Here is a 15,001-nt window from a genome sequence, read left to right as displayed (position 1 = left end):
GAACTCCAGAGATAAAACGATAATTCTCCCGCTCTACAAGACTCTGGTCCGGCCGCACCTGGAGTATGCTGTCCAGTTCTGGGCACCAGTCCTCAGGAGGGATGTACTGGAAATGGAGCGAGTACAAAGAAGGGCAACAAAGCTAATAAAGGGTCTGGAGGATCTTAGTTATGAGGAAAGGTTGCGAGCACTGAACTTATTCTCTCTGGAGAAGAGACGCTTGAGAGGGGATATGATTTCAATTTACAAATACTGTACTGGTGACCCCACAATAGGGATAAAACTTTTTCGCAGAAGAGAGTTTAATAAGACTCGTGGCCACTCATTACAATTAGAAGAAAAAAGGTTTAACCTTAAACTACGTAGAGGGTTCTTTACTGTAAGAGCGGCAAGGATGTGGAATTCCCTTCCACAGGCGGTGGTCTCAGCGGGGAGCATTGATAGCTTCAAGAAACTATTAGATAATCACCTGAATGACCGCAACATACAGGGATATGTAATGAAATACTGACACATAATCACACACATAGGTTGGACTTGTGTCTTTTTTCAACCTCACCTACTATGTAACTATGTAACTATATGTATTTAAAAGCATTTTGTTATATCTGTTTGATAGTTGAAAAATATATACACTTGATCCTGAAGTCCAAAATCTTGTAAGCTGATAATCACTTGTGCTCCTTCCCTTTTATGTGTGAGAACTGTTCCCAGCTCTCTCTGTGGACAACAGAACACCCCACCTATGTTATGAATACAAGATGATGAAGAGGTGTTCTGTAGCCATGTACTAGGGTAAGAACAGGGTGAGGACTAGGGTGTACTAGGGTGAGAACAGTAAGTGAAAAGTTAAAATGTGCCCGCTCTGTTTGTTACAAACTCACCACCATCCATGACCTATTTATCACAAACTCCCTGAACTTACTTGCAATTACTGAGACCTGGATTCAAGAATCTGACCTTCCTTCTCCTGCTTCTGTCTCCTATGGTGGCTTCCCGTGGACTCACTCTCCCAGGCCTAGTGGTTGGAAAGGAGGTGGTGTTGGAATCCTCCTATCCCCCAAAGCACTTTTCAGGTTCTTCATCCACCCCGCTCTCTGTCCCTCTCTTCATTTGAAGCTCACTGTATTCGTCTATTCTCTCCAGTTTCATTGAGTATTGCTGTGATCTATTTGCCCCCTGGACCGGTATCAAACTTCCTTGATGACTTCTCTGCCTGGCTACCCTTCTTTCTCTCTTCTGAAATTCCAACATTCATTCTTGGTGACTTATACATTCCTGTTAATCTTAACACTCCACTGTCATTCACTCTTGACACTCACTGTCATTCACCCTGGATACCTTCGCCCCCCTCACTACGCACAGAATCAGGCCTCGACCACTACAACCCTGGCAGACAGACAATACCAGGAGCCTCAAAAAACATAGCCGCACTCTTGAACGTCTGTGGCGTAAAACTAAGTCACAGCAAGATTTCAGCCAATATAAAACTGCCCTCCAAAAATACCATTCCTGCCTCCACACTGCAAAACAGACCCACTTTATCACTCTCATTAACACCCTCTTATGCAGTCCCCGTCAACTCTTTTCTACCTTTACCACTCTACTTCGTCCTCCATTACCCCCACCCAGTAACTTACTCACTGCCCAGGAGATTGCTAATCACTTCAAAAATAATAAGATTGAGACAATTCGTCTCGAGATCTCCGCTCTACAGATATCTCCCTCACTTTACACTCCTTGTCCTCCTGCACAATCAATACTTCCCTCTTTTAACCCAGCTACTATAGAGGAAGTCACTAAACTTTTTTCTAATGCCCCTCTAACCTCCTGCCCCCTGTTTCTTCTCAAATACTATGGTCACCATCTGACTCAATCCTACACTCCTTAACTCATATCTTCAATCTCTCCCTCTCTACTGGCATCTTCCACACCCATCTAAAACATGCGCTAGTCACTCCCATACCAAAAAAGGCCTCACTAGACCCCACCAATGTTAACAACCTAAGACCCATCTCTTTCCTCCCTTTTGCCTCCAAACTCCTTGAACGTTTAGTCTACAATCGACTGAGTGACCACCTCATTGAGAATAACCTTCTTGATCCTCTTCAGTCTGGATTTCGCCCACAGCACTCTACAGAAACTGCCCTCCTAAAACTCACAAACGACTTGCTAACAGCCAAAACCAATGGTCATTATTCCATACTCTTACTCTAAGGACCTTTCTGTTGCCTTTGATACAGTTGACCACCCCCTCCTGCTCAAAAAAACTCAATTTGCTTGGTCTCCATGGCTGCATTCTCTGTTGGTTCGAATCTTACCCATCTCATCGCACCTTCAGTGTCACTTACAACTCCACTTCCTCTTCTCCAACTCCTCTTACTGTTGGGGTCCACCAAGGTTCTGTCCTTGGACCTCTACTATTCTCGATCTACACATCCTTCCTGGGTCAGCTGATAGCCTCCCATGGCTTTTACTACCATTTATATGCTGATGACACCCAAATCTATCTCTCTGCTCCTCAGCTCACCCCATCAATCTCCTCACACATCACTGATCTACTAACAGACATATCAGCCTGGATGTCAAACCACTTCCTCAAACTGAATCTATCTAAAACTGAGCTCCTAATATTTCCTCCTCCACGTGCCCCTTCCCCTGACTTCTCTGTCAAGATCAATGGCACATCTATCAGTCTGTCCCCGCATGCCAGGGTGCTAAGGGTAACCTTAGTCTCTGAACTGTCCTTTCAGGCCTACATACAATCCCTGTCCAAATCATGCCGCCTTAGTCTCAGCAACATTTCCAGAATACGCCCCTTTTTAACTAATGACACCACCAAGCTTCTAATTCACTCCCTGGTCATCTCTCGCCTCCATTATTGCAACTCCCTCCTCATTGGATTACCATTACATAGACTATCCCCCCTTCAGTCCATAATGAATGCCGCTGCAAGACTCATCCACCTTACCAACCATTCAGTGTCCTCCACCCCTCTCTGCCAATCCCTCCACTGGCTTCCACTCACCCAACAAATAAAATTCAAAGTACTAACAATAATTTACAAAGCCATCCATAACTTTGCCCCCAGCTACATCAGTTAGAAAAATATAATTACATTCTGATTGCTAGCTCTTTGAGTAATCAGCCTATATGCTAGCCTTTTTGTTTTATTATTAGGGACTTTTTTTTTTTTTTTTCTGTGTGGTGAATTACCGTAACTTAAACTAGCTGATTTAAAAGGTCACATTTAGCTGCTGTCCATAGCAAACTTTTTCTTTTTTTGCTTGATGGAAAAGGGTTATCAGATCACTATTTACTCTGGGGGTCCTAACAAAGATACGTCTAAATACATAAGGACAAAAAAAGGTCAAACTACTGTATAACAATAATTTACAAGTCATTCTTTTTTTTTTTATTTACTGTATGTGTATATACTTTGGAATTCATCCTGACTAAAAGAAGAGTTACAAATGTTTTTTCTTCTTATGTCTTATAGATGATCTTGGAGGAAAAACGGAGACAATTACCACTAAAACATACACTTCAATAGGTATTTTAATGTTCATTCTAATGGCTTAATATTGGGGTAGTGTTCTCATACTGTGATAATGCCAGTGCATTGGTTTCAGAGTCTAGTGTTGTGGTTTTTGATGTGCACTTTAACCACTTTAAACCATTTTTTAAAATGAATAAATAGATCAAGTCAAACTATCGCCAACTATTTTGATTATTTCACATTTTAATTAGAAACTGTGAATTGTAGGATGGATTGATCCTTTTGCTCATGTTGTAAATAGAAAGTGGTTGAAATTGTCTAGTATACAGCTTTGTGTATGACCATCGCAAGGTGATTTGTCACACTTTAAACATATGTAAACAATAAAAATGTGGTTTCTTTTTGATCTGTTAAACATACATTTACATATACATAAGTATTTGAAAGCATTTTGTTATATCTGTTTGATAGTTGAAAAACAAATACACTTGATCCTGAAGTCAGAAATGTTGTAAGCTGATAATCATTTAAGTTAAGTTAAAAAGTTAAAAGTTAAAATGTGTGATTCTATTAATGAGACTTTCTGGAAATGCCAATCCCCTCACTATAAAATGGGGATGCAGAGCAGACAGATTGACAGATTATTGAAGCTTCTGTAGAAAAAGAATAGGGGCATCTAACCAACTGCATAGGGAGAGATTAGGGTCAGTTAGGAAAATATAATTACATTCTGATTGCTAGCTCTTTGAGTAATCAGCCTATATGCTAGCCTTTTTTGTTTTACTATTAGGGACTTTTTTTTTTTTTTTTTTTGCGGTGTGGTGAATTAACTTACACTAGCTGATTTAAAAGGTCACAGTTAGCTGCTGTCCTGTCTATTGCAAACTTTTTTTTTTGCTTGTTATTCACTTGTTAGCCACTTGTTATTTTATGTTGATATTATCTTTATTTAGGTTACACTCTGTTTTTGCTGCATGATTTCCCCTAGTATTTTTTTTTTTTTTAAATGAATAGAACCTTTTTTTCTTTGAAGTGACCATTCTTGTTAGCGACCATCCATTCTTGGAGTTGCCTTGTGTTTCCAGCATGCCACCACGCCATTTTATAGAAAGAAAGAACAAAGTGCAAGAACACTGTGCATCTAACCCACCTCAAATTATATCACTCACATTCACTGCACATCCAGTTCTATTTTACAAATAGTAGCAATACATTGGTCAGGCCCATTATCCAAGATAAAAACTGTCTTGTTGGCCAGTTTTACACTGCAGTATCATCTGCGGTCTCCTAATTAGGGATGAGACAAACCTACCTGGGTTTGGTTCAAGGCATGTTCACAGAACAATAATACATGACTGAACTTTTAGTGCTGAATCCAAACCCCATTACCTGTTTTCTCTGACTGGATTGTAGTGTTTAAAGAAACTTTTAGATAATAGGAAATGCTGATGTCCAATATGATGGAAAAGGGTTATCAGATCACTATTCACTTTGGGGGTCCTAACATAGATGTGTCTAAATACATAAGGACAAAAAAGGTCAAACTACTGTATAACAATAATTTACAGGTCATTCTTTTTTTTACTGTATATGTATATACTTTGGAATTCACCCTGACTAAAAGAAGAGTTACAAATGTTTTTTCTTATTATGCCTTATAGATGATCTTGAAGGAGAAAAAGAGACAACTACCACTAAAACCTCCACTTCAATAGGTATTTTATTGTTCATTCTAATGGCTTAACATTGGGGTAGTGTTCTCATACTGTGATAATGCCAGTGCATTGGTTTCAGAGTCTAGTGTTGAGGTTTTTGATGTGCACCAAAAAAAAAAAAAGTGCTGATACACAGCAATTTTCAGGCAAATTCAACCACTTTAAAACATTTTTTTGAATGAATAAATAGATCAAGGCAAACTATCACCAACTATTTTGATTATTTCACATTTTAATTAGAAACTGTAAGTTGTAGGGTGGATTGCTTTGCGTATGACCATCATAAGGTTATTTTTCACAGTTTAACGATATGTAAACAATACAAATTTGGTTTCTTTTTGATCTGTTAAACATAAATTCACATACACATATGTATTTAAAAGCATTTTGTTATATCTGTTTGATAGTGGAAAAACAAATACATTTGATCCTGAAGTCAGAAATCTTGTAAGCTATTAATCACTTGTGCTTCTTCCCTTTTATGTGTGAGAACTGTTCCCAGCTCTCTCTGTGGACAACAGAACACCTCACCAATATGTTATGGACACAAGATGATGGAGAGGTGTTCTGTAGCCATGTACTAGGGTAAGAACAGTAAGTGAAAAGTTAAAATGTGTGGTTGCATTAATGAGACTTTCTGGGATTGCCCGCTGTGGTTGCCACGGGTGACAGCACATAACACAGTTCTCACTGAATAGTAGGTTTTAGTACAAGTGTCCATCCCAGACACAATTTGGGGCAACTGGGTATGCAGTGCAGCCCTCAGTGGTCCTGGAAGCAAAGTACAGTTCCCCGGCTCGATGAATTTACTGGTTGCTAGGAGCAATGGCTGTGCAGGTTACCGTGGACAATATCCCAGATGAAGCCCCCCAAGGTAGTGCACCCAATTAAGGTGCTATATGTACAAAGCAACTCCCGGCTTCTTTTAAGGGCCAAGATTTGTGGACAATTGGGAGGGGGGGGGATGTAGCAGAGAGGCAAAAAAACTGGACATGCTACAGACGTTTAATTGATTTTTTTTTTTTGGGGCATGTGTCCTCAACTGCCAAGGGGAATATATTTCACAGCATGCTTGCATACAGTTGATTTGAAACATTTGCATTTCTGTTCTGTGTTCTTTGGTGACAATATTCCCTTCTTGCAGAGCAGCCCCCAGCCTTAGAAAATATGCTTTCTTAAAATTAAGGGGTCTATTAGTAAAACATTAATTGCATGAATTTCAGAAGCATTTTACCCTTTTGGCAGTGCTATTTCTCCAATCAGTTTTAGGGTAGGTAAAATGACCCTATTATTATCACTGTCCCTGTCCTCGCAGCCCTTTCTGTCTATGCAAGCTGATGAGTTTCTACCTCTTTATTAACACTGGATGGCCTGTAACAAACCCAATCAATTAACTCTGAATTCACACCCATATGCAGCTTCACCCATAATCCCTCAGCGCGAGCACATTCTCCATCACCCAGGTCCTCTTTCCCACTCATGTTTAGATCACTTTTTACAGGGAGACAGAGACAGACTCATAAACCTTTTCGTTTAACCCTGTCTGTCTAAAAGAGAGCATAGCCTGGAATATTATTGCCCAATCATGTGAAGAATGAAGCCAAAATTCAGCAATACCAATTAAATCATAGTTTTCTTCATGCACCAAAGCTTCCAACTTTTATTTGCTAGGCAGACTTCTGGCATTGGTGAATAAACACTTTTATCTATGACTGCTGAGAAGCTTAGGCTTATCTTAACCCCCACTTATTTAAACCACAACAAACCTTACCCCCCAAAAAGACACATAGACCACTTTAATTTGGAAGTAGGGCAGGGCCACAGCTTTATTGAACATATCAGTATAACAACCTTCAAAATACCAATAACCATGCCGGTCACGGTTATACCGTGAGCATCTATAACCAAACCATATCGTCTAAGAGGCCTGTCTCCACCATCAGTGCAAGACAGGCATTAAACTGACCCCATAATTAAACTTGAGGGTATAGGCCATAAAGTAATACCAATTGCTGGCAAGGTAAAACTGCCGCACGCAAGTCAGTGGTACACTGACTAGCGCCCCACCACAGCCAACGCTTTCTCAACACCACCAACAATGCCCAGGTTGAAAATATCAAGGCCAATCTCATTCAAATGGACCCCATCAGGTCTCAGTAAATCACTGTTATCCCCTTCCAAGTCTTTGTGGCGCACCACAATACCACCGATTTGGCGAATAAATTTGGAAACCTGAGCATTCACCTTGCACCGAAAACGCTCCAGGCTTGCACCTGGGGTGCAATGAGCCCAGACCAGGCAGGGGATAATTTCAGATCAGACAATAGTTAGGTTGGTGAACGTGGCACAGCATTGAGCAACGTCACGTTTAATTGACGAAATGAGGTCCACAGAATGAGACAGGCCTACGTCATTCCCCCCAGCGTGGATGATCAGGACAAATTTCCTGAGGTTCAACAGCTCAGGCAACATTTGCGACCAACAAAGCCCACGGAAGCCACACCAGCATATTCTGGTAACTGTGAAAGGAAGTCCAAGGTTCCTCCCATAGCATCTGTTGGAGGCACGTCGGTCAGCCCAGTACACAAAAGAGTCGCCGATGATCCAAACCAACACTGGAAGGAAACCTGAAATCAATACAAAAGATGAGGACGAACATACAGGGAAAAATGAGAAGAATCCATCTACCCAAGCGATGCAGCTCCTCATCTGAAAAACCCATCCCATGAGCAGTGGTGGCTGTGCCAATGCGAAAGTAGTGTGTGGAGAAATCCACAGGAGTAAGGCCCAACTGAGAAAGACAAAGGCGGAAAACCCGAAGGAACTGAAACCTGCTGAGATTGGAGGAATCAGCATTAAAAGGAAAAAATGGAAGCAGAAGGGCGGACAGCAGAAAAGTAAGACGATAAGCGAACCGGGCAAAAGGGGCCCCCACAGGCCTTGAGGACTACACGCCTACCTTTAGAAGAAGAACCTGACGGAAAGGAAAGGTGAAGGATCATTTGGAATTTACCTGGATCTTTTTTGGGTACCACGCCAAGCGGGGAAACCCACAAGTTGTGATAAGGAGGGAGGTCAAACTGACCCGCCATTCGGCCCAATAGTAACTCTTTCTCAGTTTTGTCAGCTACCACGGACTCAAACTGTGTAACAGAGTTCAAATTAGTGGACATGGTGGGCTCCTCCGACGGCACAAAGGGAATCCAACATCCCCGGGAAAAACCGTCCTGAAGGATCGATGCGTCCCTACTGAGGGGGTACTGGTCGAGCCAGCGAAGCATCCTTGGGACGTTCACTGGCTTCCTCTGGCTTAGGAAGGTCGGCTCTGTAACCCTGTTTAGTTGTTTTGGGTCCTTTTGTTTTATGAAAACAGTGGATCGCTGGGTGAGCCCCAACGCAGGTGGAACACTCGTGCTTAAAGCGACACGAGGTGTACCACTTACAGTGGCTTTCATTAAACATCCCGCAGATGCCTTTTTTGGATGCTGCCGATGGTCTGGCAAGAGCGCCAGCAGGGGACTGAAAGGTGGTCGGTCCATGAGTAGCAGCCAAAGACTCCCATCCTGGCAGTTAAAATGCAGGTCTTTCCGGGCAGCCATCCTCTGGTGAAACTGGGTGTCATAATTGAACCAGCACTGCCCGCCATATGTTTTTTACGCCCCCCAAATGAGATCCATGTATCCGAAGAGAGAAGGGCCCAGCTCCTGAAATTTCTCAGAGCACCCCTGCATAGACGCAGAAACCCTGCAGCCAGTTCTCAAATGTGCGAGGAAGCTGCTTCGTCTTTTCAGCCTGAACAGTAACATCGATCTGCCTAAACTTATCCACTGTCTCCTTGTCAAAAAGCACCAGCATCAGTACGCCAATGAACTCAAAGTGGCAAATGTTTTCTTTGACATCCTGTGCCAGGTGCAAACCCACTGGTAAAACAGATTATAGGGGGCCACCCAGGTGAAAACCAGACCCTGGGGATGATGAGGGCGCCACTTCTGGTGTAATGCCCAAATGCAGCAATGCCGATTTTACCGCAGTAAGGATGCTGTCGTCTGTAGAAATAGCACAAGTATTGCTACCCCAAACCACCCCACAGTCATACTCATGCAATGGAGGCTGAGCAGGGGAACCCAGCAGAGCTCCATCAGGCATTGCCCTTTGCCACAGGTGGTCGCTGGCAGGAGGAGCTGGATGCGGATGCTGAAGCCCGGGAGAAAAACAGCTGATCCTGGGAGGAGGTACAGAGGGATGAGAACGCTGGGAGTAGCTCCAAACTATTGAGAGAGAGCCTAGGCTATCTCCATGAAAATGGGATTTTTGAAGGAGAGCATCAAATCTGTATAATAAGGTAAGCACAAATTCATTGGAATTGAATTAAAAAACCATTTAATTTAATCAGTAATCAATACAAAAATACAATATCTATTACATATAAAATCACAAAATTCATGAAATCATTGTTGGTGGTTGATACTGGGATATACTTTTACACAGGATGCTTGAATATGCAGAGAGCCAACATGTTTCGCAGTGTCCTGCTTCTTCAAGGGCGTCTCATGCATCTGTGGATTTATCTAGATTATATAGAATAACATTGGGACCACAATTTTCCTTAAACCCATTACCAATATTCATTAAAATATGTAGGTGCCTACCCACTTAGAGGTTGTCGGTGTTTAACAAGAATCATGTATGGCAAAAGCGGGGAGTAGCACCAATCTAAGGGAAGAAACACAGGCTGTTTGTGAGTGTAGTGGCCAACAGGTGGCAGTGTTGCGCAGGAAAACTCACCTAGCAGCGCTGGAGCCTCCTGCCTCAAGTGATCAGTGAGCCCCGTCAGAGGAACAGCAGCATGGTCATTTGGGGAGGCGTGGGAAGCAGCAGGAGCAGATGACGAGCCAGGAAGCAGGCCAAGGCATGCCCAGGAGCCGTGCCATCACTCACACAGGTACTGATGCCCCGCGGCACCATGCGAGGGGGGAGGCATAGACGCTGGAGGATGAGCCAGGGAGCGAGTGGAGGCATGCCAGGGAGCTGGAAACCTCCCGCTGTGTGGAGGGGCAAGCCCCGCAATCAGTAACGGCATCCGCGCGCCACGCAGCACTAGGAGAGGAGAGAGAGAAGGAAGCAGCAGCTCCCGCCCTGCAGGGAGCCGAGAGCTGTTCGCAGGGGACTGGATCCGGAGGGGGGCACGGTGCGAGCCTGAGCAGCCACCTGATGATGACTCGCAGAGTGCAGGGGGGCTCCTAGAGCAGGGGAGACGTTGTTGATTTGCAGGGAGAGGCCTAAGAGAGACACGGCCATGGCTGGAAGTGCTCAGTGATCCACGTGCAGCGCGGGACTGGGGGTGAGAAGAGGAGCCAGCACCATCAGTGCCAGTGGTTCCGCTATCAGTCCTAGAGACACGAGTTGCAGCCCTAGGAGGGCTGGGGCTCAGTCTGGAGAGCGGGCGGGTGGTTCGCCCTGCGGGCCCTGAAAGTTGGCAGTCTGCCAGCCTCGGAAGCATCTACGGGATGTGAGGTGAGGACCAGGGAAACAGTCTCACCGGTGAGTAAAGGCAGGAGCCAGTCAGCTTGACCTCTTTCTACCAGATCCCTGACCCTCTCCATCAAGGCGTCGGCAGGAACGCAGGGGAGGCCAACTCTTTTGACATCAAATTCTCTTGAAAGTAGAGGGACGTGCCTCTGCATAGCCTTTTCTAGAGTTCCGGCTCTACCCAGTCACCTCGTGCCATTGAAGCCAATCCTACTGGAGCCACTCTGACTCCCTGATTAGGTTGACACCCCGCTTAGTTGCTAAGCATCCAGCAGTCAAGGCTCTTTTTCCTTAGGGCGGGTCGGGTCAAGGGGCCTTCATTGTTTGCATTTTGCACTTATGTTTTGCTTTTTTTTTTTTTTTGTAGTACAAATAGTACTATAATTTCCAATGGTTGTTTGTAACATGGGAAACTCCTTATCACTTAAATCACCACCCTAGTACAGCAGACCTCTTTTTGTTAAGGTGGAAACCATATTTAGCATATAAGTTGTACTCCACTGAAAAGTCAGCCCAGTGCTCTAGAAACTCAAATCCTTCCCTCTTGCATAATTTCCTTAGCCATTAATTTGGTTATCTAAATCCCATTGCTCACAGGCCTTTCCTGTGTTGCACATGGCACAGGCAATATTGCAGAGAATATAACCTTGGACCCAGATAGCAAGTCTGTTAACTTGCTGCACATTTTCACTGGCAAGTTATACACTTGCAAAGCATTTGTGCTAGTTGACACTTTTACAATTTGTAGCAAATTTGCATGGCAAGTCTCTATCAAGAGCAAAGTTGTGGTGGTGAATCTACAGCAAGAGCTCTGCAAGTCTACAGAATGAAAATTCAGCCACAGTGACCCCTGTGATGGGATGACTATTGCACAACATAACTGAATCAGGACTTGCAGCAGGCTTGCAGAATGTTTTTTCACAAACTAACCGAACATATGGGGCGTTCAAACGCCCCATGCGTACGGTTAGTTTGCAAAAAAATGAACACCCGATGTACGAGTCAAAATTACGGTCGTTTCGAACACCAGGCCCATCCCTATAATTTGTGTGAAGATGTGGAGATTGCATATTCAGAGGTGGCAGCCCTAGATTTCACTGCTATCCCTAACAGGTATGAGAGCATCTCATAGAGTAAGGCTGGTAAAGGCATGCAAGAAAGTTCTAGATAGCTGGTGGTAAACTGGGGATTCTATAATCAGGAGGACTGATAGAATTTGTCTATAGGATCGCCTCAGCCAAATGGTTTGCTGTCTCCCTAGTATATACATATACATATACATATATGTATATACAGTGCATTCAGTGTAGACTATATATTCAGTTCAGGCAGTCTAGTATATATACAGTGCAGTCAGTGTGGAATATATACAGTGCAGTCAGTGTACAGTATATAATACAGTGCATTGAAGTGGTTAAGGGGTACCCTCTGACAGAATTAAGAAAAAGCGGAGTGGGGTCGCCCCCAAAACCCATACCAGGCCCTTGGCGTATGGTATGGATTTTAAGGGGAACTTCACGCCAAAATTTAAAATACATTTTATGTGGGGTTGCCCCAAAATCCATACCAGACGCTTTATCCGAGAAAGCAGGCTGGCAGGCCAGGAAAAGGGGGGGCGAGCGGGCGGCCCCCCTCTTTTGAACCATACCATTCCACTTGCCCTCAACATGGGGAGGCTGCTTTGGGGTCCCCCCCAAAGCACCTTGTCACCATGTGGATGGGGGCAAGAGCCTCTTCCCGACAAACTTAGCCATTGGTTGTCGGGGTCTGCGGGCGGGGGGCTTACCGGATTCTGGAAGAGGAACAAGGGGGGCACCCAGATTCTGCCCCCCCATGTGAATGGGTATAGGGTAAATTGTACCCCTACCCATTCACCAAAAAAAGTGTCAAAAAGTAAAAAACACAATAGACAGTTTTTGACAATTCCTTTATTTTAAAAAAAAAAAGTGTTTCGTAATGTCCATCCATCTTCAATCACCCCGCCCGACAGACCCGAAAAATAGAAAAAAAAAGCTCCGCCTCGATAAGAGGCCTTCCAGCAACTGCTGTCTCTTGACTGTGACAGCTGTTATATAGGCAAGGGCGGGGCCACCCGGTGATGTAACCGAGTCATCCTGCCCCCTTCTGACATATATCATGTGACATCATGTGACGTCAGAGGGGGTGGGGTCATCCGGTTACATCAGCAGGTGGCCCCACCCTTGCCTATATAACAGCTGTCAAAGCCAAAAGACAGGAGTTGTCAGGAGTTTTTTCGTTTCTTTTTTCTATTTTTCGCTTCACCCCCCCACACTATCCTGTCCTCCTGGCTGCATGCTCGGATAAGGGTATGGTATGGATTTTGGGGGGCCCCCATGCCAATTTTTTTTTTTATTTTGGCATGGAGTGTCCCTTAACCACTTTACCCCCCGGACCATTATGCTGCCTAAGGACCAGAGGACTTTTTCCAATTTGGCACTGTGTCGCTTTAACTGCTAATTGCGCGGTCATGCAATGCTGTACCCAAACGAAATTTGCGTCCTTTTCTTCCCACAAATAGAGCTTTCTTTTGATGGTATTTGATCACCTCTGCCATTTTTATTTTTTGCGCTATAAATGGAAAAAGACCGAAAATTTTGAAAAAAATTATATTTTCTACTTTTTGTTATAAAAAAAATCCAATAAACTCAATTTTAGTCATACATTTAGGCCAAAATGTATTCAGCCACATGTCTTTGGTAAAAAAAAAAAATGTCATGGCATGTTTGATATCATTTAGTGACAACTTTGTGCATAAAAAAAAAAAAAATTGTCTTTTTCCCGCAACTTGTGTCACAATATAAAATATTCCATGGACTCGACATGCCTCTCAGCAAATAGCTTGGGGTGTCTACTTTCCAAAATGGGGTCATTTGGGGGGGGGGTTTGAACTGCCCTGGTATTTTATGCACAACATTTAGAAGCTTATGTCACACATCACCCACTCTTCTAACCACTTGAAGACAAAGCCCTTTCTGACACTTTTTGTTTACATGAAAAAATTTTTTTTTTTTGCAAGAATATTACTTTGAACCCCCAAACATTATATATTTTTTTAAAGCAAATGCCCTACAGATTAAAATGGTGGGTGTTTCATTTTTTTTTTCACACAGTAATTGCGCAGCGATTTTTCAAACGCATTTTTTGGGGAAAAAACACACTTTTTAAAATTTTAATGCACTAAAACACACTATATTGCCCAAATGTTTGATGAAATAAAAAAGATGATCTTAGGCTGAGTACATAGATACCAAACATGACATGCTTTAAAATTGCGCACAAACGTGCAGTGGCGACAAACCAAATACGTTTTTAAAAGCCTTTACAGGTTACCACTTTAGATTTACAGAGGAGGTCTACTGCTAAAATTATTGCCCTCGATCTGACCTTCGCGGTAATACCTCACATGCATGGTGCAATTGCTGTTTACATTTGACGCCAGACCGACGCTTGCGTTCGCCTTTGCGCGAGAGCAGGGGGGGACAGGGGTGCTTTTTTTTTATTCTTTATTATTTTTTTGATTTTTTATCTTATTTTAAACCGTTCCTTTCATTTTTATGTATTTTAATCATTTTTATTGTTATCTCAGGGAATGTAAATATCCCCTATGATAGCAATAGGTAGCGACAGGTACTCTTTTTTTAAAAAATTGGGGTCTATTAGACCCTAGATCTCTCCTCTGCCCTCAAAGCATCTGACCACACCAAGATCGGTGTGATAAAATGATTTCCCAATTTCCCAATGGCGCTGTTTACATCCGGCGAAATCTAAGTCATGAAATGCTCGTAGCTTCCGGTTTCTTAGGCCATAGAGATGTTTGGAGCCATTCTGGTCTCTGATCAGCTCTATGGTCAGCTTGCTGAATCACCGGCTGCATTTTCAGGTTCCCTGTTGGGACAGGAGAGCCAGAGAAAAACATGGAAGATGGTGGGGGGGGCATTCCCTCCCACTGCTTGTAAAAGCAGTCTAGAGGCTAATTAGCTGCTAGGTTTGCTTTTACATGAAAGCCGGCCGCTGGCTGAAAAGAATGATACCAAGATGATACCTAAACCTGCAGGCATCATTCTGGTATAACCACTCAAAGTCCAGCAACATACCAGTACGTTGCTGGTCCTTGTTGGGCATATATTGTAAACTTTTTTTTCATGCAGCCTATGGGCTGAACGAAAAAAAAAGATATTGATCGGTGGGTATGCCCACCATTAGAATACCTCCCTTCATCCACCCACTTCTAATGATG

General features: G+C 43.4%; 1 protein-coding gene across 3 annotated transcripts in view; it reads left to right on the top strand.

Moving 5' to 3' along the window:
• LOC141128474 (C4b-binding protein alpha chain-like) overlaps nucleotides 1–15,001 on the top strand; it is a 448,459-nt gene that overhangs the window by 125,183 nt on the left and 308,275 nt on the right. For all 3 annotated transcript variants that reach the window (XM_073615780.1, XM_073615778.1, XM_073615779.1), the window contains exons 5-6: nucleotides 3,500–3,553; nucleotides 5,161–5,214. In XM_073615780.1, coding sequence (XP_073471881.1) covers nucleotides 3,500–3,553; nucleotides 5,161–5,214 — 108 coding nt within the window. The remainder of the gene's footprint in view (nucleotides 1–3,499; nucleotides 3,554–5,160; nucleotides 5,215–15,001) is intronic.

The sequence above is a fragment of the Aquarana catesbeiana genome, linkage group LG02 (genome assembly GCF_042186555.1).
Source record: "Aquarana catesbeiana isolate 2022-GZ linkage group LG02, ASM4218655v1, whole genome shotgun sequence".
In the NCBI taxonomy this organism is placed as follows: domain Eukaryota; kingdom Metazoa; phylum Chordata; class Amphibia; order Anura; family Ranidae; genus Aquarana; species Aquarana catesbeiana.
The sequence above is the reverse complement of the archived record's forward strand: the minus strand, read 5'-3'. Positions and strand labels throughout refer to the sequence as shown.